Raw genomic sequence first — 22,171 nt, 5'->3', positions numbered from 1 at the left:
CAGCAGGGAAGCTTGCTTTACACAGTTAACCAGGCTCCATCCCCAGCACCCATACAGTCCTCAAGCATAACCAGGAGTGATCACTGTACTTGAGCCAGGAGTAAGCCACAGCAGTGTAACCAAAAACCAAAACAAAAAATATTTTTAGGGGCCAGAGAGAGGTGGGAAAGAAGGCACCGGTCTTGTTAAGCCTTGGCTCTGTGACCCTCGTTTGAATCCCTGGTACTAGATATCGCTCCTGAGCTCCACAAGGGGTCACTGCTGAGCATATATTCCCAGTAACAGCCCTTGGCATTGCTGGACATGGCCTCCAAACAGCATTTTATAACTACTCTCTCATTTTATTCCCTAAATCCTCCCAGCACTCACACACACACACACACACACACAAGTTAAAAACATCCAGACCTCGGGGCTGGAGAAATAGCACAGCGGGTAGGGTATTTGCCTTGCATGCGGCCCACCCAGGTTCGATTCCCAGCATCCCATATGGCCCCATGAGCACTGCCACGGGGTAATTCCTGAGTGCAGAGCCAGGAGTAACCCCTGAGCATCACCGGGTGTGATCCAAAAAAAATTAAAAAAAAAACAAAAACACAGGGCTGAGCGATAGCACAGTGGGTAGGGCATTTGCCTTGTATGCGGCCAATCCGGGTTCGAGCCCCGGCATCCCATATGGTCCCCCAAGCACTGCCAGGAGTAACTCCTGAGTGCAAAGCCAGAAGTAACCCCTGAGCATTGCTGGGCGTGACCCAAAAAGAAAAAAAAAAAGAAAAAGAAACAACAACAAAAACATCCAGACCTCGCACCTAGCTGTCTTCACTGGGGCAACTCAGAGGGGGGCGGGTTGAGTTTCCTTTCCGCATCAACAAGCCCCGGCAGCCAAAAACCTCCATGCTCACGGCTGCTCTCCACAAGCTAGGGCAAGCCTCACCTGTGAGGGAACCTGTAGAAAACCCAGGTATGTGGGACTTGTGACTGAAATCTCCAAGCTCGCTCTGAGGGGGAATGGGCCTCCTCGCATCTCCCAAGTTTACTAATAGCTTGGCAGTCACACCCACAAACTGCCCCTGGTGCCATATAATCCTATCAATGGCCATGATCCAGAGACTCAGAAATAAAGCTCCCAGAAGAAAGCAACACAGTCCTCACCAGAGTGAATCTGCTGTAAAAACGTATTCTAAATTTCGGGTTTCCTGGAGTGGGTGGCCACATTTGCGGTCACACAACCTCTCAAACTCTACACGACTGATATACCAAGCTTTGGGGGACACGATTTGGAATTTGGGATAGAAACATTCAAACTATGGTGGTGGGAAGGTGAGATCATGGTGGAATTGGTGTTTGAATATTGAATGTAACAAAGTATTGAGAATAACTTCATAAAAAATAAATAAAATAGGGAAAAAAAAGCTAAAGACACCTAAAATTCTTATTAGAGGTCAGGGAGACAGCTCAAAGGACTGGAGTGCATGCTTGGCACAGACACCCTGAGTGTGATTCCAGCATTACACAGCTGCCCCAGCACTGCCAGGTCTGGCCAGAGTGCTCCTGGCTGTGAGCAGCACATCACTGGGCCCGAGCACTACACCTGCAGACCCACACAGCCGGGCAGAGTAACACTGCGAGGGCCCTGGACCTCTGAGTACAGCTTGAGAGACACTCCACCCACCACACACACACACACACACACACACACACACACACACACACACACACACACACACACACACACTGCAGCACTGTCATCCTGTTCATTGATTTCCTTGAGCGGGCAATAAAGTAACGTCTCCATTTGAGACTTGTTAGTTTTTGGCATGTCAAATACGTCACGGGTAGCTTGCCAGGCTTTGCCATGTGGGCGGGATACTCTCGGTAGCTTGCCATGCTCTCTGAGAGGGATGGAGGAATCGAACACAGGTTGGCCATGTGCAAGGCAAATCCCATTCCCGCTATCGCTCCACCCTTAATTTTAAAAAAGGACCGGGAAAGTGACTCAATGGTTAAGTAAAGAGCACAAGTTGAGTTCCTCATTCTATCCCCAGCACCACACATACAAAATTCCTATTTTAGGGAGAGATTGCTCAACCAGCTAGAGCACATGACTTTCATGTAAGAGTCCCAGTTCCATCCCCAGCACAGCATAAATCCCTGAATACCACCAGGCATTAACCCTCAGCACTCATTATAGGGCTGGAGGGATAGCTGCCTTGTATAAGCCCAACCCAGGTTTGATCCCCTGCATCCTGGCATCCCATATGGTCCCCCAAGCACTGCTAGGAGTAATTCTTGGGTGCAGAGCCAGGAGTGATCCAAAACTTAAAAAAAAAAGGTCCACTTTACAGATAAAGAAACAGACACAGAAATAAATACAGTGATGGTACAGCGGGCAGGTGCCTACCTTGCACTGGGCAAACCTGGGTCCGATTCCCAGCACCCATATGGTTCCCTGAGCACCACCACACACACACAAAAATCCTCACAACAACCTCTTCCACCCATCTACTTCCTCTTTCCATCTCCACAACCCCCATTTCCTAAGAGCTCCTACTGCTCTTCTCCGAGCCATCAACATCAGCTCCCCAGTCTGCAACTCTGACCACTTCCTCTAGTCACTCAGCCAGAGTAACCACACAATATAGCAATGAGAGAGTTCACTGAATATTTGCTGAGTGAACTTGAATTTTGAGATTTTATTCAATAGTTTTCCCCACTAGATTCCAAAGAAGCCAACTTCTGAACTTCAAAAAGAAGGTTAATTAGTATGCCATCATGGCTATTGACTTGGTATAAGATAATGGGGTCATGCAATAATTACTAGGGAGACATAATAGAATATTGTGTTTTGAAAGGTCTCTAAGTGAATAAGAGACTGTTAAAAACATCAATCAAAGAAGATCTTGACTGGTATAAGCAAAATGCCATACTAAGTATTGGGAATATAAAAAAAATAGAGGGGCTGAAGCAATAGCACAGCGGGTAGGGCATTTGCCTTGCACGTGGCCGACCCGGGTTCGAATCCCAGCATCCCATATGGTCCCCCGAGCACTGCCAGGAGTAATTCCTGAGTGCATGAGCCAGGAGTAACCCCTGTGCATCGCCAGGTGTGACCCAAAAAACAAAACAAAACAAAAAAATAGTTTAGGGGGCTGGAGCGATAGCACAGCGGGTAGGGCGCTTGCCTTGCATGCGGCCGACCCGGGTTCGATCCCCGGCATCCCATATGGTCCCCCAAGCACCGCCAGGAGTAATTCCTGAGTGCAAAGCCAGGAGTAACCCCTGAGCATCGCTGGGTGTGACCCAAAAAGCAAAAAAAAAAAAAAAAAGTTTAGGGTAGGGGCTAAACACTTCAATCAGCTTAGTCAATGACTGAAAAAATAGTAATACTCCTACATTAAAAAAAAAAAGTAGGTGCTGAAGCAATAGTATAGCAGGTAGGGCACTTGCCTTGCACGCAGTCAACCCAAGTTGATTTCCAGCACCCCATATGGTCCCTCAATCCCCACCGGGAGTGACCCCTGAGCAGAGAGCACGGAGTAAGCCCTGGGCACCACTGGAGGTGACCCAAAAACAACAAAAAGTTTAAGATACAGTTCTTAAATTATTTTTATAATGAGGCTAATTTAAAATCAACTGTAGCACTGTCATCAATTTGCTTGAGCGGGCACCAGTAATATCTCCATTGTGAGACTTATAACTGTTTTTGACATATCAAATACACCATGGGTAGCTTGCCAGGCTCTGCCATGTGGGCGCGATACTCTTGGTAGCTTGCCGGTCTCTCCGAGAGGGATGAAGGAATAGAACCCAGGTCGGCTGCATGCAAGGCAAACACCCTACCCACTGTGCTAACATTTACTAAAAATGCGATTATTAATGAAAATTTGAGATCAGAGAGGATAAAAACAACAGCAATGAAAAACTTGGGTAAAAAAATCATTTAGGGGGCTGGGGAGAGAGCACAGCAGGTAGGGCCTTGCACATGGCCAATACGGGTTTGATTCCCAGCATCCCATATGGTGCCCCGAGCACCACCAGGAGTAACCCCTGTGCACCGCTGGATATGACCCAAAAAGCCAAAAAAAAAAAAAAAAGAAAGAAATCATTTAGGGCTGGAACTATAGTACTGCAGTAGGACACTTGCCTTACATATGGCCCACCAAAGTTCAATCCCTGGCATCCCATATGGTCATCCCCCACCACCCCTCCCCACCAGTTCCTCCAGGGGTGATCCCTGGGCCTAGACTAAGCCCTAAGCACCACTGAGTGTGGCCCAAAAGAAAAAAAATAATTCATTCAGATGATTAAAGTCGGTGCTATCAGACCCACCTTCCTGTCTCACTAAAATACTCTACAGATGACTCTTCTTTAAGTACCGCCTTTTACTTCCAAGCTCCCCGCCCAATCTCAACTTTAATCTCTAAACATCAAATGTAAGTAAACACAGGTGTAGGCAAATTTTCTCCCAAAAATGATGACTTTGAAATGGCCTTCCCTAGCAAGGTTGAAAGGCCCAGGGTCAATCCTGGTAATGCTGTGCCCTGCCCAGCTGTGCACATCTGACAGCTCATTCTCTGGCTGTGACTTGGTGCTGCTCAGGTCTGTCAGCACTAGGGACCACCACACCCAACCTAGTGGTACTTGGGGGCCATGTTTATTACCTGGCCCTCATGTCAGAGCCACAGCCCTTTAAACTGTCTTGAAGGACACAAAATTATGACTTTTCTTTTATCCTCCTCAGTTGAAATGGCTTAGAAAACACACAAAAAGCCCAAGGTGACCATCACAGGGCTGGAGCAATACTACAGTGGGTGGGGCATTTGCCCTGCATGTGGACAACCCAGGGTCAATCCCCTGTATTCCTATATGGTCCCCCGAGCACCATCAGGAGAGTAATTCCTGAGCTTTGCCGGGTGTGACTCAAAAAGACCAAAAAGAAAATAAACCTTAAACTTGACAACTAATGCCAACTATTCAGAGAAAAGAGAACTTCAATTAAAAAAAATTCTAGGGGCTGGAACGATAGCACAGCAGGTAGAGCGCTTGCCTTGCACGCGGCCAACCTGGGTTCGAATCCCAGCATTCCATATGGTCCCCTGAGCACCGCCAGGAGTAATTCCTGAGTGCAGAGCCAGGAGTAACCCCTGTGCATTGCCGGATGTGACCCAAAAAGCAAAAAAAAAAAAAATCTAGATAGGGGCCAAGTGCTTTGGTTGCTGCCCCGTGTTTGGGCCCTGGACATCAACAGGAGTGATTCCTGAGTGCAGAGCTAGAAGCAACCCCTGAACATTGCCAGGTATGGCTCAAAGACAAACCCCAAAAAGTCTGGATAGGGGCAGAGATAGGAAGGGGTAAAGCAGCACCAACGGTAGTCTAAGCAGAGCCAGAAGCCCTATGCACCACTGGGTGTGGCCCCAACTCACCCTACTCCCCTCAGAAGTAGGAAAACTCCATTAAGAACAACTACAGGGGGGGCTGGAGCCATAGCACAGGGGGTAGGGCATTTGCCTTGCACGCGGCCAACCCGGGTTCGATTCCCAGCATCCCATATGGTCCCCCAAGCACCACCAGGAGTAATTCTTGAGTGCATGAGGCAGGAGTAACCCCTGTGCAATGCCGGGTGTGACCCCAAAAAAAAGCAAAAAAAAAAAAAAAAACTAGAGAAAAAGAAGTGTCCATTTAGAATTAGTGTATGTTAAGTTTTGAGTACCGATAAGTGATAGTAACTTTCCCTTTAACTAGTCAAATTAAAGAACAAATGCAAAATGTTACAGTATTAACTGGACAGATATAGAAAAAAAAAAAAGAACAATTTAAAAGGGATTGAAGAGATAGTTTCACAGGCTAGAAGGTATATTTTGAATGCAGGAGTCCTGGGTTAGATCCCAGCACCACACCAAGAGTGACATTCAAACATGAAGCAGGAAATAGCCCCTTTGCACCACCAGGTGTTGCCCAAACAAAAGGATTAGAACACACTTCAGTTTTGTAGAAATCTTCAATCTGCTTTTTCTCTTCATACAGGACAGCTCAGAATGACTTACGGAGTTCATTTCCTTCGCTGAGAATCTCCACCCGGCGTACAAGCTGCTCAAACAGATTCCGCAAATTCAGCATTGTAGTATCCATCTTTCTGCCAAGAAATCAAATATACATTAGGGGTCCTGCCTTCTCCCCCAGACAAAAGATTCAGTAGCAGTTCAGTGTGACCATAAGTGACTAACATCTGGGCTCTTGCACTTGTAGCTACCATTCTAGAATCTCAAGTCAACAGTTGATGTTTTGTGTAATCCTTATTATAAAAACAAAGGTAGAATGTTTAAGACCCCTTTGGAAATTACAAAAAGCATTTCGGACCTCTGAATACAATCCCCACTTCTTGCCTTCACTTCGTAACCACTGTGGAATTGAGAAAACTACAAAATGCAGTTTCTTGGCCAAGCCTATTGATCAATCTAACACTTGACCATTTTCATCCTTTTGGACTTTGAAGATCTTTAACATAACTTACAAGGTTTATTTTTCATTTCATTTTTAGCTAGTACCCTGCTTACAACTGCCTTTTAAAATTCAGGACATGGTCAGCACATTTTCTACCAATAGCACAGATGACGTCACACAAGTGATTAAGTGAGGAAACCGCCAGCTCAGCAGCACGAGAATTATTTCTGTAATGCAGGGCTCTCTGCTGGGCTGCATGCAGACTATGTCTAATAAATTTATACTAAGTATAGGCAGAGGATTATGTTGTACCACATTCTGGCATCAAGGAGACAATACACCACCTTCACAGTTAGAAGGGCAAAGAAAAAATAATTTGCTACTGTGTTCTATATGGTGAATTTCAAACTTTGTGTTTTCTTCTACCCCTAAAAACCTGCTAATATTTTTTAAAATTTTTAAAATTACAGGCAATTGTGTTCCAAATAGACTAAGAACACTTTGAGGAAGTAAGGTCTTCATTTAACAGTTAAAAAAAAAAAATTGGATATTATCAATATTATCAAGTTAAAAAAAAGTGCAATTCATTCAAAACCTTGTCATCCCCCAGAAATACCATTAAAGGATTCTTAGATCTCTCCTAATGACCCTTTAAGCATTCTAGTCCAGGTTCTATTATTTCATGCATCTAAATAAAATCTGAAAAACACTTTGATGATTTTACAATGTTTCTAAGATTGTAGCATAAGCTACTGGGGCAAGAAATGGAGAAGCAGTGGTAACACACGAAGGACAAAGAAGCACACAAACATAATATCTTCTACTAAATGCTATAGAATTATTCATTTGAACTCATATGATGATTGCTCTAACAGAAAAAAAAAAAGAAAAAAAAGCTTTCAATTCCAAGCGTGGATGCAACATATATCTGAATCAGGCCGGAAACCCAATTTTCAAATGGCAATGTATCTGTTCCAAGCTACATAATCACAGCAAGCTGCTAAGCAACCAGACCAACAAATCTATTACAAAAATCTTTCTCTAAAGTAAGAACAAAACTAAAAGAATAGCTTTAAAACTGGCAGAAAGCAATCTAGAAGTCATGAACAAGTCAAAGGATTTAACAATCACTGTATCATTGTCATCCCGTTGTTCATCGATTTACTCAATCAGGTACCAGTAACATCTCTATTCCTCCCAGTCCTGAGATTTTAGCAGCCTCTCCTTACTCGTCTTTCCCAAGAATTGGAAGCTCTTTCAGGGTCAGGGGAATGAGACCTATCGTTACTGTTTTTAGCATATCGAATATGCCACGGGTAGCTTGCCAGGCTCTGCCCGTGCGGGCGGGATACTCTCGGGGATACTCTCAGTAGCTTACTCTATGATTTATTACCTACTGTCTGAACTCCAACAAATATGGTGTGGTAATTATGGAAAATGGGTAGGAAATGTCTTATAATGTCCGGAAAGCAGTCTGGAGCATTGCAGCGATTGGGTAGTGGAGGTCGGCTGCCGGGGCTAGGTCCCTTGGGGTGGGGAGGATTCTCACCCGTGCCCATCTGGGGCGCCCCGAGTGAAAACAGCCTGACGTGGAGAGAATCCAAGTACAACAGGACAAAATGCTGAGCATTTAGTAGCATAATAAGATAATAATTTCATTTGGCTCCCAGAAAAATAAAAGATACTGCTTGACTTTGGGTTTTATTTTCTTTCATCTGGGGATGGGGTACCCTTCATCTGATGGTGATCAAGGTCACTCCTTCCTGTGTTCAAGGGACTATATGGTACTGGGGATCAAACCCAGGTCTCTTGCAAGCAAGTGTTCGGCCCACTGAGCTACATCTCCAACAATGATCAGTTTTAATATGGAGCATTGATTTCTATCATCTCAGCATTCATCTGCATATTCTGAAACTATAAGCAGTGAGAATTCAGTACATAGGAAAACTTCCATCTGTCCACGAATGCAGAAAAAGAAAATTTCACAGTGTAACTATGGTACTGAGAACTGGTTGTTTAAGACAAATTTCAGAAGGCTTTTATGTCCTGAAGTGGCAATACAACAACCCAATCTTTTGTCCCCTTTAAACGAAATCCTCACATTTTCTAAGCTCCATTATTCTTCCCTATTTTCTTTGTGCACACCAGTTCTAGACTGAGGATTAGAAAGGAGCACTCCTTGAAAATACAACCTGATTCCTGAAAAAAGAAAAAAACCTAAAGACACAAAGAACATACATGGTGACATCTCGCCATAGTAACTCATCTCATAACAACTACCTTAGTCTACCTTGCTCTCCTAACATCACTTCTAGATTGCTCTAACATAAATAAATAAATAAATAAATAAATAAATAAATAAATAAATAAATAAAGCTTTCAATTCAAAGCATGGATGCAATATATATCTGAATCAGGGCTGAAAACGCAATTTTGATAGTTGTCCATCGAAATATATCGGCAACAGTTGTCTTTCTCCCAGTGTTTTTATATATTTATGTTTAAGTAAACTTTGAGCCCAAGAGATAGTACAGGGGCTAAGGCTGACTCTAGTTTGATCCCCAGTATCACATATGGTCCCCAAAGCCCCACCAGGAGTGTTCCCTGAGCACAGTGGCAGAAAATAAATCCAAGAACCACCAGGTACAAGCCATAAAACAAAAATAATTGATAACCTTTAACTGCCATAGTATCATAATCTCGAGTCAGAGTTTTACATACGTATATGAGTTTTGTGTTCTCTCTCAACATTCATCCCCAAAAGTTCAATTTTCTAATTTTTCACAGAACTTCTTAAACAATTCCACTTTAGTCACCACCTCTCCATAGAAAACTAGCTTCCCAGCCCTGCCCACACTTCTTAACTTCCATCCTGCAGTTCTCGATTTGCTTGGGCAGCCAGAGATGTTGGATCAGAGATATTGTTCTCTCCTTCCCCACGTAAATCATCAACTACCCACTGACCTCCTTTATCCCCTACACTATTAACAACTCCCAGCTTTTATTCCCTATGTTTAGTATTTTCACAAGTCACTTAATTCCAAACTACAGAATCAGGGATGGAGAGACAGTAGAGGGGCTAAGTTAGACACCTGCCTTGCACACCGCCCATCCCAGTTCAATCTGCTACATAGCATATGATCTCTAAGCACTGCCAGGGGATTACTGAGTACAGAGCCAGGAGTGAATCCTGGGCACTGCCAGTATGACTCAAAACTAAACACATAAACAACAACAACAAACCCTCAGAATAACCTGAAGTTACTTTTTCCTACAAGTATAATCCTAAAACCTTCTGAAGTCTTCCTGTAAGTGTATTTTTTTATGTTTGTATCTTGGTATTTTTGTTTTGGGGCCATGTGAGAATGCTCAGGGGTTACTCCTGGCTCTGCACTCAGGAATTAACCCTGGCAGTGCTCAAGGGACCACTAAACACAAGTCAGCCACATGCTAAGCATATACCCTACCTGTTGTACTACTGCTCCAGTCCCCTTTAAGTGTATTTGATACCTGTTCCTGTATCACTTGCAAGTCATCTTCTTTCGCTTCAGCTGACTTTTCCCCAATCAGATTTTTACCACATTCTACTTTATGTCCCAGATAAATTTAAAATTTGTAAGTTCCAAAAAAAGAAGTCAAGGGGGCCGAAATAATAGCACAATGGGTAAGGGTTTTGTCTTGCACATGGCTGACCCGGGTTCTATCCCCAGAATCGCATATGGTCCTCTGAGCACTGCCAGGAGTGATTCCTGAGTGCAGAGCCAGGAGTAACTCTTGAGCATTGCCAAATGTGGCCCAAAAACATTAAGTACATAAGTAAAAAGAGAAATCAAGTCTTAAATTTAGTATGTACTATATGACCACAAAGTCTATTGCCCGCATGGGAGAGTCTTGCAAGCTCCCCATTGCATATTAATACCCCAAATATAGTAAAAGATATATACATACCTCTCGGAGAGCCAGGCAAGCTACCGAGAGTATCCCGCCTGCACGGCAGAGCCTGGCAAGCTACCCGTGGCATTTTTTTTTTTTTTTTTTTTTTGGTTTTTGGGTCACCCGGCGATGCACAGGGGTTACTCCTGGCTCTTCACTCAGGAATTACCCCTGGCGGTGCTCAGGGGACCATATGGGATGCTGGGATTAGAACCCGGGTCGGCCGCGTGCAAGGCAAACGCCCTACCCGCTGTGCTATTGCTCCAGCCCCCACCCGTGGCATTTTTGATATGCCAAAAACAATAACGCTAGGTCTCATTCCCCTGACCCTGAGCCAGCCTCCAATCGTTGGGAAAGACAAATAAGGAGAGGCTGCTAAAATCTCAGGGCTGAGTGTAATAGAGACATTACTGGTGCCCGCTCAAGTAAATCGACCAATAATGGGATGACAGTGATACAGTGACAGTGATATATGACCACTCAATATTTTAAAATAAACTTTAGATAAATGGAACTCAGAGAACAAGTACATATACTGGCCCTGATTCTGACAAAGAATTTTCATTCTACCTGAACATAAATTAGTGAAAACAAATGAAAAATTTTTTTAATTTTATTTTTTTTATTGAGTCACCATGTGGAAAGTTACAAAGTTTTCAGGTTTAAATCTCAGTTATACAATGCTCAAATACCCATCCCTTCATCAGTGCACATATTCCACCACCAAGAATCCCAGTATAGCTCCACCCCGCACCCCCAGACCCCTAACCCCCCCAGACCCCTAACCCCCCCAGACCCCTAGCCCCCTCCACCCTTAGCCCCCCCCCAGCCTGTGTAACTAATAAATTTCACTTTACTTTCACTTTGATTGCATTCAATATTTCAACAAAAATCACTATTATTGTTTGGAGAGTCTCTCCCCTAAAGTCAGACCTGCTGAAAAGGAAGCATTAGATAATTTGTCTTCCATTGCTGAAGATGAAGAGGTATGAGGTTGAGTGACCACACTTAGTGGCCTCTCGGTTTTGGGTTTCTGTATTTTAGTAACTAAGTCCAGAGAGATATCTGCCAGAAGTTGCATCATTGACAACTTGTACTTCTCAGTTACATTATATTCCACATATGAGTGCAATCTTTCTATGTCTGTCTCTTTCTTTCTGACTCATTTCACTCAACATGATACTTTCCATGTTGATCCATTTATATGCAAATTTCATGACTTCACGTTTTCTGACGGCTACATAGTATTCCATTGTGTAGATGTACCAGAGTTTCTTTAACCAGTCATCTGTTTTGGGGCACTCTGGTTTTTTCCAGATTCTGGCTACTGTAAACAGTGCTGCAATGAACACAGAAATACATATGCCATCTCTACTATACCTTTTTGCCTCTCCGGGATATATTCCCAGGAGTGGTATCGCTGGGTCAAATGGAAGCTCAATTTCTAATTTTTTGAGAATCGTCCATATTGTTTTCCAAAAGGGCTGAACCAGTCGGCATTCCCACCAGCAGTGAAGAAAAGACCCTTTCTCCCCGCATCCACGCCAACACCGGTTGTTTTTGTTTTTTGGGATGTGGGCCAGTCTCTGTGGTGTGAGATGATATCTCATGGTTGTTTTGATCTGCATTTCCCTGATGATTAGTGATGTGGAACATTTTCTCATGTGCCTCTGAGCCATTCGGATTTCTTTAGGAAAGTTTCTGTTCATTTCAACAAATGAAAATTTAAAAAAACAAATTTTGTTTCTCCTGGTTTGTTTTGTTCGGGGCCACATCCAGCAGTGCTAGGGACCCCCATTATCCTATCCTGGGGTGCTTAGGGCTTGTCAGAGGAACATGAGTGCTCGGGACTGACTTTGAGCCGCTGGCATGAAAGGCATGGGGTCCAGCCTTTCGAGCTATCTCCCCCCACCAGAGAAAACTTTTAAAAGATGGCAGGGCAGGGGCTGGAGAGATAGCACAGCGGGTAGGGTGTTTGTCTTGCACGCGGCTGACCCGGGTTCAAATCCCAGCATCCCATATGGTCCCCCGAGCACGGCCAGGGGTAATTCCTGAGTGCAGAACCAGGAGTAACCCCTGTGCATTGCCAGGTGTGACCCAAAAAGCAAAAAAAAAAAAAAAAAAAAAAAAGATGGCAGGGCAGAAGCGAGACAGACTTATTTCAGATTTTTAGTCCAGCAACCTTCTATAAGTCATTTAAATTTTCAGACTCTGGCCTGAAACAGTATAGGAGTTAAGGTAGCTGCCTTGCCTGTGTTCAACCCTGGGTTTAATTCCTAGCACCACAGGGTCCTCTAAGAACCTCTAGGAGTGACCCCAACCCAAATTTTAGAGCCAGTAGTCTGCCTTATTTACTTCCTAGAATACTGTACATGTGAACAATGTACAGGGGAAGGGTGGGGGAGGACTGAGGTGCCATAGGGTGCTTGCCCTGCAAGCGGCAGTTCAATCCCCAGCACCAATATGGTCCCCTGAGCCCTGCCAGAGTGATCCCCGAGTGCAGAGCCAGGAGTAAGCCCTGAGAATCGCCAATTTTAAATGTAGGGCAGGGGCCAGACCAGAGATAATACCAGGGTTAAGCCTGCATACTGCCAACCCTGACTCGTACCCAGCATTGAATATGACCCCCCCCCCCCGCCCCGGCCCCGGCCTCAACAGCCAATGCCAAAGCACTCCTGAGCACGAAGTCAGGAGTAAGTCCTGAGCTGTGTGTGGACCAAGAACTAAACATAAATAACACAGGATATTATTACAGCAGGCATGAAATTTCTGGTCTTCTGTTTTGGTCTGAGAGCTGTTATTTACCAAATCATAGCTGGAACCCAGACCAGAATAATGGTGGAGATAGCAAAAGTTGAAGGCTCTGGCTCTTAAACTGTTCTACATTAGGCCTGTAGCATCTGAGAAGAGTTAGTTTTCCTCTAACATAGGTTTTCTCAGGGTAATCCAAAAACAGCACTGCAAAATATAATCCTCTTTATATGCTGGAGGACCATGTATTATTAGCATTCTATAGAAGTGACTCTCACGAATTATTTACAGATTTAAAAAAAAATCTTACTGTATTAGTACCAGTCTAACAGTCAAACGGTACCTTAAAAAGTAAAAATTGGAGGGCCAGTAAGATAGTATAGTGGATTAGGCACTTGCCTTGCACTCAGCCAATCCAGGTTCAATCCTCAGAATCTCGTATGGTTCCCTGAGCACCAGCAGGAGTAATACCTGAGTGCAGAACCAGGATTAAGCCCTGGGCATACTTAGGCAGAGAGTCTCTTGCCTGCCTGCCTGGCTATCTTCCCTGGGGCCCCTCGGAGGGGATGGGCTCCAGCTTCCCTCCACACCCCAGGCAGAGCTCCTGGCGGCGGAAGACCACAGGAACCTAGCTACAGCCATGCTCGAGACCCCTCTCCAAACATTCGGACAGGCCTCAACGCATGAAGGTACCGGCAGAGGAACCCATCAATGGCCAACATCCAGAGACTTAAAAGCAAGCTCCCAGAAGCGATATCTTGTAGCCTACTTCTCCCTCTGGGAGAAACTGGCAAGCTTCTGAGTTTCCTGCCCACATAGGACAGCCTTGCAAGCTTCCTATGGTGTATTCATATGCTATATCCAATAACAAGCTGGATCTCATTCCCCTAACCCTGAAAGAGCCTCCAGTGCGACATCGTTGGGAGGGCCTAGTCAAGAGAGACTTCTAAGATCTCAGGGAAAGGACGAATTTCTGCTCGAGAAATCGACGATTAACGGGATTTCGTGACTGTGATACTTAGGTACAATCCACAAACAAACAACAACAAAAAGCTAAAGCCAGAAAAGACAGTACAGAGGGTAGGGTGCTCTCACCTTGCACATGGCTGACTCAGGTTCAATTCTCAGCACAACATGTATGGTTCCCACCAGGAAAAATCCTTGAGTATACGGTCAGGAGTTAAGTCCTGAACAAAGAGCATGCACTCAATCCAGCTCAATCCCAAGCATCTTCAGAGAAGTTCTGAGGACCCCAAACACTACCAGGTGTCACCTGGAACCACAGGAGTGGGCAGCATCGTATTCTTGAGCCCTGGCATTGAACCCCTGAGCTGGCTGCCTGAGAATCACTGGGAGTAGCCTGGAGGGTCCCTTGAAGACCACTTGGGGAGCCCCTCTAAACTTCCTCCAGAAAGGCTGAAATTTACTCACCCCATTCAATGTCAACTAAAAATTCTTAATTTGAGGGTCAGAGAGAGTACAGGAGGCACTTGCCTTGCGGATTCTAGCTTGTTCCCTGGCAAAGCCCATGGTCAGTCTCCTGAGCACTGCTGACTGTGGCCCAAAAACAAATTCTTAATGCTCCTGCTGGGTTACATTTACCCTTGTGAATCCTTAATTCACCCTCCCCTTTATTATTTAACTCCATAGCTAGGCAATACACTAATGTGAAAGGAAACAAAACAGTCATATTGTAGTACATTGGTTTGCAGCTGTAAAACAGCTGTCACTTTTCACTACTGAAAGGCAGCTGCCTTTCCAGAAAGCTTAAACCATCCCTGCATCTAGCAAGAAAATCAGTTTGCGAGCACTTTAAACAAAAAGGTGCTAGAGAATCTCAACTGTTATTGATGAGAGGCCCCAGAGGTGGAGAAGTCACTATGTTACAGATTCCCAATCTGTGAATATCCCTAAGGGAGCAATTTCACATCACCAGGAAAGAATCTCAGCTTGATGTGATTGCTTTGAATCCCCAATTTAATTTCAATCACCCTGCCAAGAGACAAACAACATCCTTCAGAGTAACAGACTGCCACCCATCTTACTGTAGAATATCCTGCAAAGTCTCTCATTCTCCTCCATGTCCCCTGCAAACAGTAATAAAAGATCTACACACCAGGTTTTTAGATGTATCAAGGGTGTTAAATATTGTAAGGCAAAGCAATGGAAGGTTGCCTGAGTTTCTGAGGAAAGACTTAATAAAAACATATTCTCATAACCATTGCTAAGTCTGGAGATTCCCAAGAAATCAACAATATAAGTTCTGCAGCTGCCCAAGAAAATCATTCTGTAAGTCTTAGTTCAACAAGATTTTTTTTCACACGAAAGCATTTAGAACAATTATTTTTCCCAAATGTCCAGCTTCTGCTTCACAATATCAAAAGTCTTGGGGCTGGAGCAATAGCACAGCAGGTAGGGCGTTTGCCTTGCACACAGCCAACCCACGTTCAATTCCCAGCATCCCATATGGTCCCATGAACACCGCCAGGAGTTAATTCCTGAGTGTACAGCCAAGAGTAACCCCTGTGCATGGCCGGGTGTAACCCAAAAAGCAAAAAAAAAAAAAAAAAGTCTTGTACAAATGGCAGGCAGAAGGAATATCTTTTTTTTTTTTTTGCTTTTTTTTTGCTTTTTTGGGTCACACCTGGCAATGCACAGGGGTTACTCCTGACTCTGCACTCAGGAATTACCCCTGGCCGTGCTCAGGGGACCATATGGGATGCTGGGATTTGAACCCGGGTCGGCCGCATGCAAGGCAAATGCCCTACCCGCTGTGCTATCTCTCCAGCCCCAGAAGGAATATCTTGAAACCAAATGTTCTCATGGGCAAATCTATTGCAGAAAGAGTAAACAGAATGTCTTTGGTACAACATGAAGATTAAATTAAGGCAAAGGACCAGCTGATAATTTTTCAAAAAATTACTGCCCTTTTCCTACTTTTTTGGTGGTGGGGGGGTTGTTTTTGTTTTGGGGCCATACCCAGCTGTGTGATCAAACCCTGATAGGCAAATGCCTTAGCAACCATACTAATGCTCCCATCCCACTCTTCCATTTTTTGATTTTATGAATTCTTTTCATTCTGACTAATTCCATTCATCAAGGTCTTATAGTTCATCAAAGCACTTCAGTCCAAAAATGATCACTTCTTTATCTACCATACTAGTCTGACACATACCTACCTCATACAAACACTACCTCATACTGCTGATTTCCCCCCCGCCCGCCCCCAGTGTGGGGGTGGGCGCTGTGGGGGTAAAGGGGCATTCTTGGCTGTGCTCTGGGGACCATGTGGCGAAGATCAACCCCAGGACTCTTGTATACATCATATGTACTCCAGTCCTGAGGGTCAGGCTGACATTCAGTACGAGGGCCTAACAATATGGTACTGGGGACTAAACTGGCATCAGCACCTGCAAGCCATGTACCCTAACCCTCATATTAGTTCTCCATCCCCACCCTCCACTGACTTTTGTTATACTCAAAAATTATTATTGGGGCTGGATTAGTAGCACAGCAGGTAAGATGCTTACCTTGCAAGCAGCCTACCCAGGTTCAATCCCTGGAATCCTATTTGGTATGCCGAACACCACCAGAAGTGCAGAGCCAGAAATAATCCCTGAGCATCACCGGGTCTGCTCCCCCAACAACAACCAAAAAACGGTGTGTGGGGGGGTGGAGCTGGAGAGATAGTATAGCAGTAGGGATCTGCCTTGAACACAGCTGACCCCGTTCAATCAAACCTGGGTTGGCAAGCAGCCAATCAAAACAAAACAAAGTATTATCATTATCTGCAGGATTGAGTCACACCCAGTTGTGCTCAGGGGATCAGGGATCATTCTTATCGTGCTCAAAATTCTATTTTAAGGGGCCAGAGATATAGTACAGCTGATAAGGCACTTGCCTTCCAGGCAGCCAACCTGGGTTCCATCCCTGGCACTACCTATGGTCCTCTAAGCCCTGCCAGAGAGCGCTCAAGGGACAGACAGCATGCTTTGCAGTGGGAGGCACAGAGTCAAAAACACCTTGATAGTAAAATTAAAATCTCAACAATAATAAGCACTTTCTTTTGGGGGGCTGAGAGTGAGAGGTCCCTCCGAGCAATTTAGGAGGTTTGGGGACTCGGCCAACCTGGCCAGCAGTTCAGTGCAAGAGCCCAAGGATTCAATGCTGCTCGGGCCCTCTCGTGCCAAGGGTATACTCAACTCTAACTGCTGAACTGTCTCTTGGCCCCTCTATGAACCTTATTTATCTCCAGCGTTTGGGCCACCTCTGGCAGTGCTCAGGCAGGCTTCCTCCTGCAGGTGCTCGGGGAATAAACTGGTGCCTGGTCAGCCACGTGCAGGTGCAACCCTGTGCTCTCTCCGGGCCCCATATGCACTGTGTTATCTCATCTTTGCCCATTACGCTCTTATATGCCATAGAATTAAAATAAAGTACCACTTAAAATCTTGTTTTAAGTAATTCCCATTAAGTAACAAAAGCTGATGAACAAAATTATGTAACCATTCTCTCCTTGAGACATTTAGGTAATTTCCAGTTTCCCGGTTACATCTGCCTGAATTCCTGTGATATATCTGCCTACATGGTCACCGCCTAGCCTCCTCCAAGCATTACTCAAATGTCATTTTCTTATTGAGAAAGGGCCTTATTTGAAAATGCAGCCCTTTTCACCAACACCACCGGCTTTACTGTGGTCAAAATCATACCTATTGAGCTGACACAGACTTTGTTTCCCCAATAGTTTTTGTCAAAGCAGAGATTTTTGTTCTTGTTCATTGCTGAACTACTGGTGCCTACAATAGCGCTTGACACCTCATAAATGATTAGTAAATACCTACTGAATGAATATTGTGGAAGGAGGTTTTTATTTTTTTTTTCTTGAGGAGGGAGGAGGGTTGGGGGAAGCCACACCCAGCTGTGCTCAGGGCTCACTCCGGGCTCGGGAGGCAATACTCAGTGCCAGAAATCACACCTGGTCAGCTGTGCGAAGGGAAGTGCCATACCTGCTGTACTCTCTCTCTAGCCTCATCATGTGTAGTTTTTCTTCAGATTTCTCTGGCTGGAATCAGGATTTTTTCTTGTTTATGTCTCTTTTTTGTTTGTTTGTTTGTTTGTTTGGGGCCACACCCAGGAGATACTCAGTGGTTACTCCTGTTCTGTGCTCAGGGAGCCATTAGAGATGCTGGCAATCCAACGCAGATGAGCCCTGTGCAAAAGCGCCCTAGCTACTGTACTCTCTCCAGATACCTGAAACTTCACAGCTCTTACAGGGCAGGGAGTGAGACACTTTCTTTTACCACAGCTGACCTCTGTTCCCAGGTCCCACATATGGTCCCCCAGGCATGTGCTGGGAAGTATGGTCTGGTGTGACCCCTGAGCACAGCCTGGAGTAGCCCCACCCCCACAAACAAAACAACAACACCTCTTAGGGCCAGAGGATAGTACAGTGGGTAGGGCATTTGCCTTGCAAGCGGCCGACCAGGGTTCAATCTCCAGCATCCCATATGGTCCCCCAAGCATCACCAGGAGTAATTCCTGAGTGCAGAGCCAGGGAAAAAACCCTGAGCATCGCTGGATGTGACCCAAAAACAAACAAACAAAAAAACCTCTATGGGCTCTTGGTAAACACTGTCAACATATTTTCTAAGAGGGATGGACTATTCAACAGTACTCTCCACAGTTATAAGGATCCGTCAGCAACACCACAGCTATATTTTGTTTTCTGGTTTGGGGGCACAGCCTACAGTGCCTCTGATGGAACCTGACTCCAGCTCCCTGAGCCGTCTTCAAGTTCTTTATAAATTCTAACACCAGGAATAAGCTGCAAGCCCCTTTAATTAAAGTCTTACGAGACTAACTTGATCCACAGGGTCTCTTGTTTCAGGTGTGAAGCCTTGGGGGTGGGGGGGTGGGGGGAATTGGTGTCAATCCCCAAGGGGGGGCGAAATTGTCTTGTTCCAACATTTTGCACTATCTGCTAAGTGATTAAGAAATCGTAAAAAGCCTTCTCCTAACATTCTCAATAGCTCGCAAAACTCAACCGACCCATTAAAAAGATAATGACATCTTTTCTTTATTTTTTTCTTTTTAATGCTCTATCTTCCAGCCCAGCCCACATTATCCCGCCTACGAGTGAATTCCGGAGAAAGTAAGCACTTGAGAGTGAGCGGGCCTCGTCACTGCTGCTAAGGACTTGGGGGGGTGGGGGGCGCCACTGCCTGGGCTCCCCGCCAAGAACCCGGTCCGCACTGGCGGGGGGCCTCAAACGCCGAGGCTTCTCCGTCCGAAAAACGCGGCTCCCCTGGAATCGAGGGAGCGTTACTCCACCCTCTCCTAACTCTGAATTTAAGGGTCCCCCCCAAACTGGGGGGCTCCTGACCTCTTTAAGCCACGACCTCCAAAGAACGTCCCCAGACTGCCCAAGCCCACGGCGCCCAGAGAGAAGCCCCCCGGCCACCGCCCAGCAGGCCACTCCCGCCGCGCTGCCCCAAGCCCCGAGAAGGGCGGCAGGTGCGGCCGCCCGGCCTCGCGCTGGCCGCAGCCCGCCGCCTCCCGCTTACCAGCAGCCCCGCGCCGGACGCACCTCTTCTCGCAGACCCCTGCGCCCACCAGACCGTCCGCGAAGCCCCAGCCGGGGCCGCCTCGGGCTTCCCTCCACGCCTCGCCCAACGGCAGCGCCGCCGCGCCGCCAGCGGGTTTGAAATCCCACCCCGACCAATCACAGGAGAAGTTATTCCTCCCCCTCGATTGCGCCTGCGCGGCAACGACGAGTCGAGACAGGGGGCGGGGCGGCAGCAGCGGCGAGCATGCGTGTTCTCCACGGAGACGCCAAAGGCCGCCATTTTTACTAAGGCCAGCGGTTGCTTTCTTCTGTTCAAGCCTTTCAGGGTAACATGGTAACCAAGGGCAAGTGATAACTTTTTGAGTGCAATTATTCTTGGCCTCATTTTTTTCCCCTCCAAGCAGGAAAACAGGGTTCTTGGAATCAGTGTCACGTCAGGGATTTCAGAAAGCTATAGAAAATTATTATTTTGGAGGGCCCGAGTGGTAGCACAGTGGATAGGGCGTTTGCCTTGCTCGGGGCCGACCCGGGTTCCATCCCCAGCATCCCGTATGGTCCACCCGTGCACCGCCAGCAGTAATTCCTTAGAGCAGAGCCAGGACTAACCCCTGAGCATCTCTGGGTGTGACCCCAAAAATAGGTTTAAAAAAGTGATTATTTTCAGCTGTTTATATATGCCTTTCAGCTGCAAATACACCTAATTGATGCTTTATTTCTTTGGCATTCTCCTAGGCTTTCATTTTGCACACAACTTATTGTATGCCAAGTTTGTGTCAAACACTTTATTAAGAATCAGAAAAATAAAAAAAATTTAAAAATTAAAAAAAATCAGAAAAATAAATAGATGATATCTGCTTTGTTATAAATGGAGGAGACTACAGAAAAATAAAAATAGATAATGATTATTATTCCATGTAACATGATCATTTGGCATTGTTATCTTTCCTTTTTTGGGGGGTCGGGGACATTGGGCTCCACACCCAGTGGTGTTCAGGGCTTCCTTCTGGCAGGTTCAGGGGAGTTCAAATGGAATTTCAGTGCTCAAACACCCTATCACTGTACTATCCCTCCAGCCTCATCACTGTTGTCTTTTATATAGGGCATTTATGCTTTCTTTTCACCCAGGCTCACACTGATAAATAAATATTATTTACATTCACAACCTAATAACACTGCTTTAAAAAAATTGTTTTAATTCCTCCTACCCTTTTCCTTCTTTGTTGATGTTGCAATGAGAGGGTCTCTTTCTCTCCTCCCCACTGCCCTGTGTCATCCCCACCCTCCATCCCCCCCTCCAGGAACATAGCAGACTGTGGGGCTGGCACATGATGTGCCCTGGAACTCATTTGTCAGGTTGCAATGCTTGCAACTCAACCACAGTGCTCACCAAGGGTTCTACTCCTTTAGCTATGGGGCTTGCCTGTGCTTCCATTTCCTGAAGGCTGTGGCACTCACATTGCTAGACCAGTAGCTGTGCTGATCAAGGGGCCCACACGTTTGTTGTGTTTATACACAACTGGCTGAGGTGTGATCAAAATTACCTGCTGTGGCAGCCAGCACAAATCATAATACAGCCAAACTGCCAGGATCACATTTGATGGCACCAGGGATTGAATTCTGAAGTTTACATTGCAAGGCAGTTATCCTATGCCACTGAGCTATTTCTGCAGATCCCACATTCTGAACTTCACTGTTTCATCCACCCATATCCCTTCCACCTGTGTTGACATTCTATATTTCATTGTGTTTATCATTCAATAAGTAATTTTGGAGGAAAATGACTAAAGCATACAGGAGGCAGTGTGACTTAATGAAAAGATCAGAGTTTCTCAGATTTAAGAAAGATTAAGGGATAGGGAGATAGTTCAAAGGAATAGAGCACGTGCTTTACGTGCAAGAGATCTAGCTTTGATTCCCAGCATTACATGTTCCTTGAATACTATCAGGACTGACCCCCACACAAACACACATAAAGCATCACACAAAGTACTCCCTGAGCATCACCAAGTGTGCACTCTGCCTGCAGAAAAAAAAGAAAAGAAAATTTGACTTCATTCTTCATTGAAACAAAAACTAGTGGCGCACTTTTTGTGTACTATTTATACCACTGAACCAGTGGCATTATTATCTTTCTTTTTAACTATAAAAAGTGTTTTTGTGGGAGCCAAAGAGATAATACAGCAGGTAAGGTGTTTGTCTTGTATGCGGCCAACCTAGGTTTGATCCCTGCATCCCATATGGTCCCCTGAACACTGCCAGGAGTAATTCCTGGGCACAGAGCCAGAAATAACTCCTGAGCATCGACTGGTGTGAGCCCCCCAAAAAAAAATTTTGGTTTTGTTCAGGTAATACATTGCTGGGAGGCTGCTCCTGGAGGTATTTGAGGGGGAAACTAGAGGATCACTGTATCACTGTCATCCCATTGCTCATCGATTTGCTTAAGCAGGCACCAGTAATGTCTCCATTGTGAGACTTCATTGTGAA

The 22,171-nt window shown here is 45.4% G+C and overlaps 1 protein-coding gene across 1 annotated transcript in view; it reads right to left on the bottom strand.

The window, feature by feature from the left end:
- Nucleotides 1-19,771, bottom strand: part of RACGAP1 (Rac GTPase activating protein 1) — a 47,762-nt gene extending 27,991 nt beyond the window's left edge. The window contains exons 1-2 of the mRNA XM_004601451.2: nt 19,709-19,771; nt 6,045-6,133 (exon numbers count right to left, since the gene is read on the bottom strand). Of these exons, the coding sequence (XP_004601508.2) occupies nt 6,045-6,129 (85 nt within the window). The 5' untranslated portion in view covers nt 6,130-6,133; nt 19,709-19,771. The remainder of the gene's footprint in view (nt 1-6,044; nt 6,134-19,708) is intronic.
- Between the last annotated feature and the right edge of the window lie 2,400 nt (nt 19,772-22,171).

Source organism: Sorex araneus, chromosome 2 (assembly GCF_027595985.1).
Source record: "Sorex araneus isolate mSorAra2 chromosome 2, mSorAra2.pri, whole genome shotgun sequence".
NCBI lineage: Eukaryota > Metazoa > Chordata > Mammalia > Eulipotyphla > Soricidae > Sorex > Sorex araneus.
Note: the sequence above shows the minus strand (reverse complement) of the source record. Positions and strands in the feature narration are given on the sequence as shown.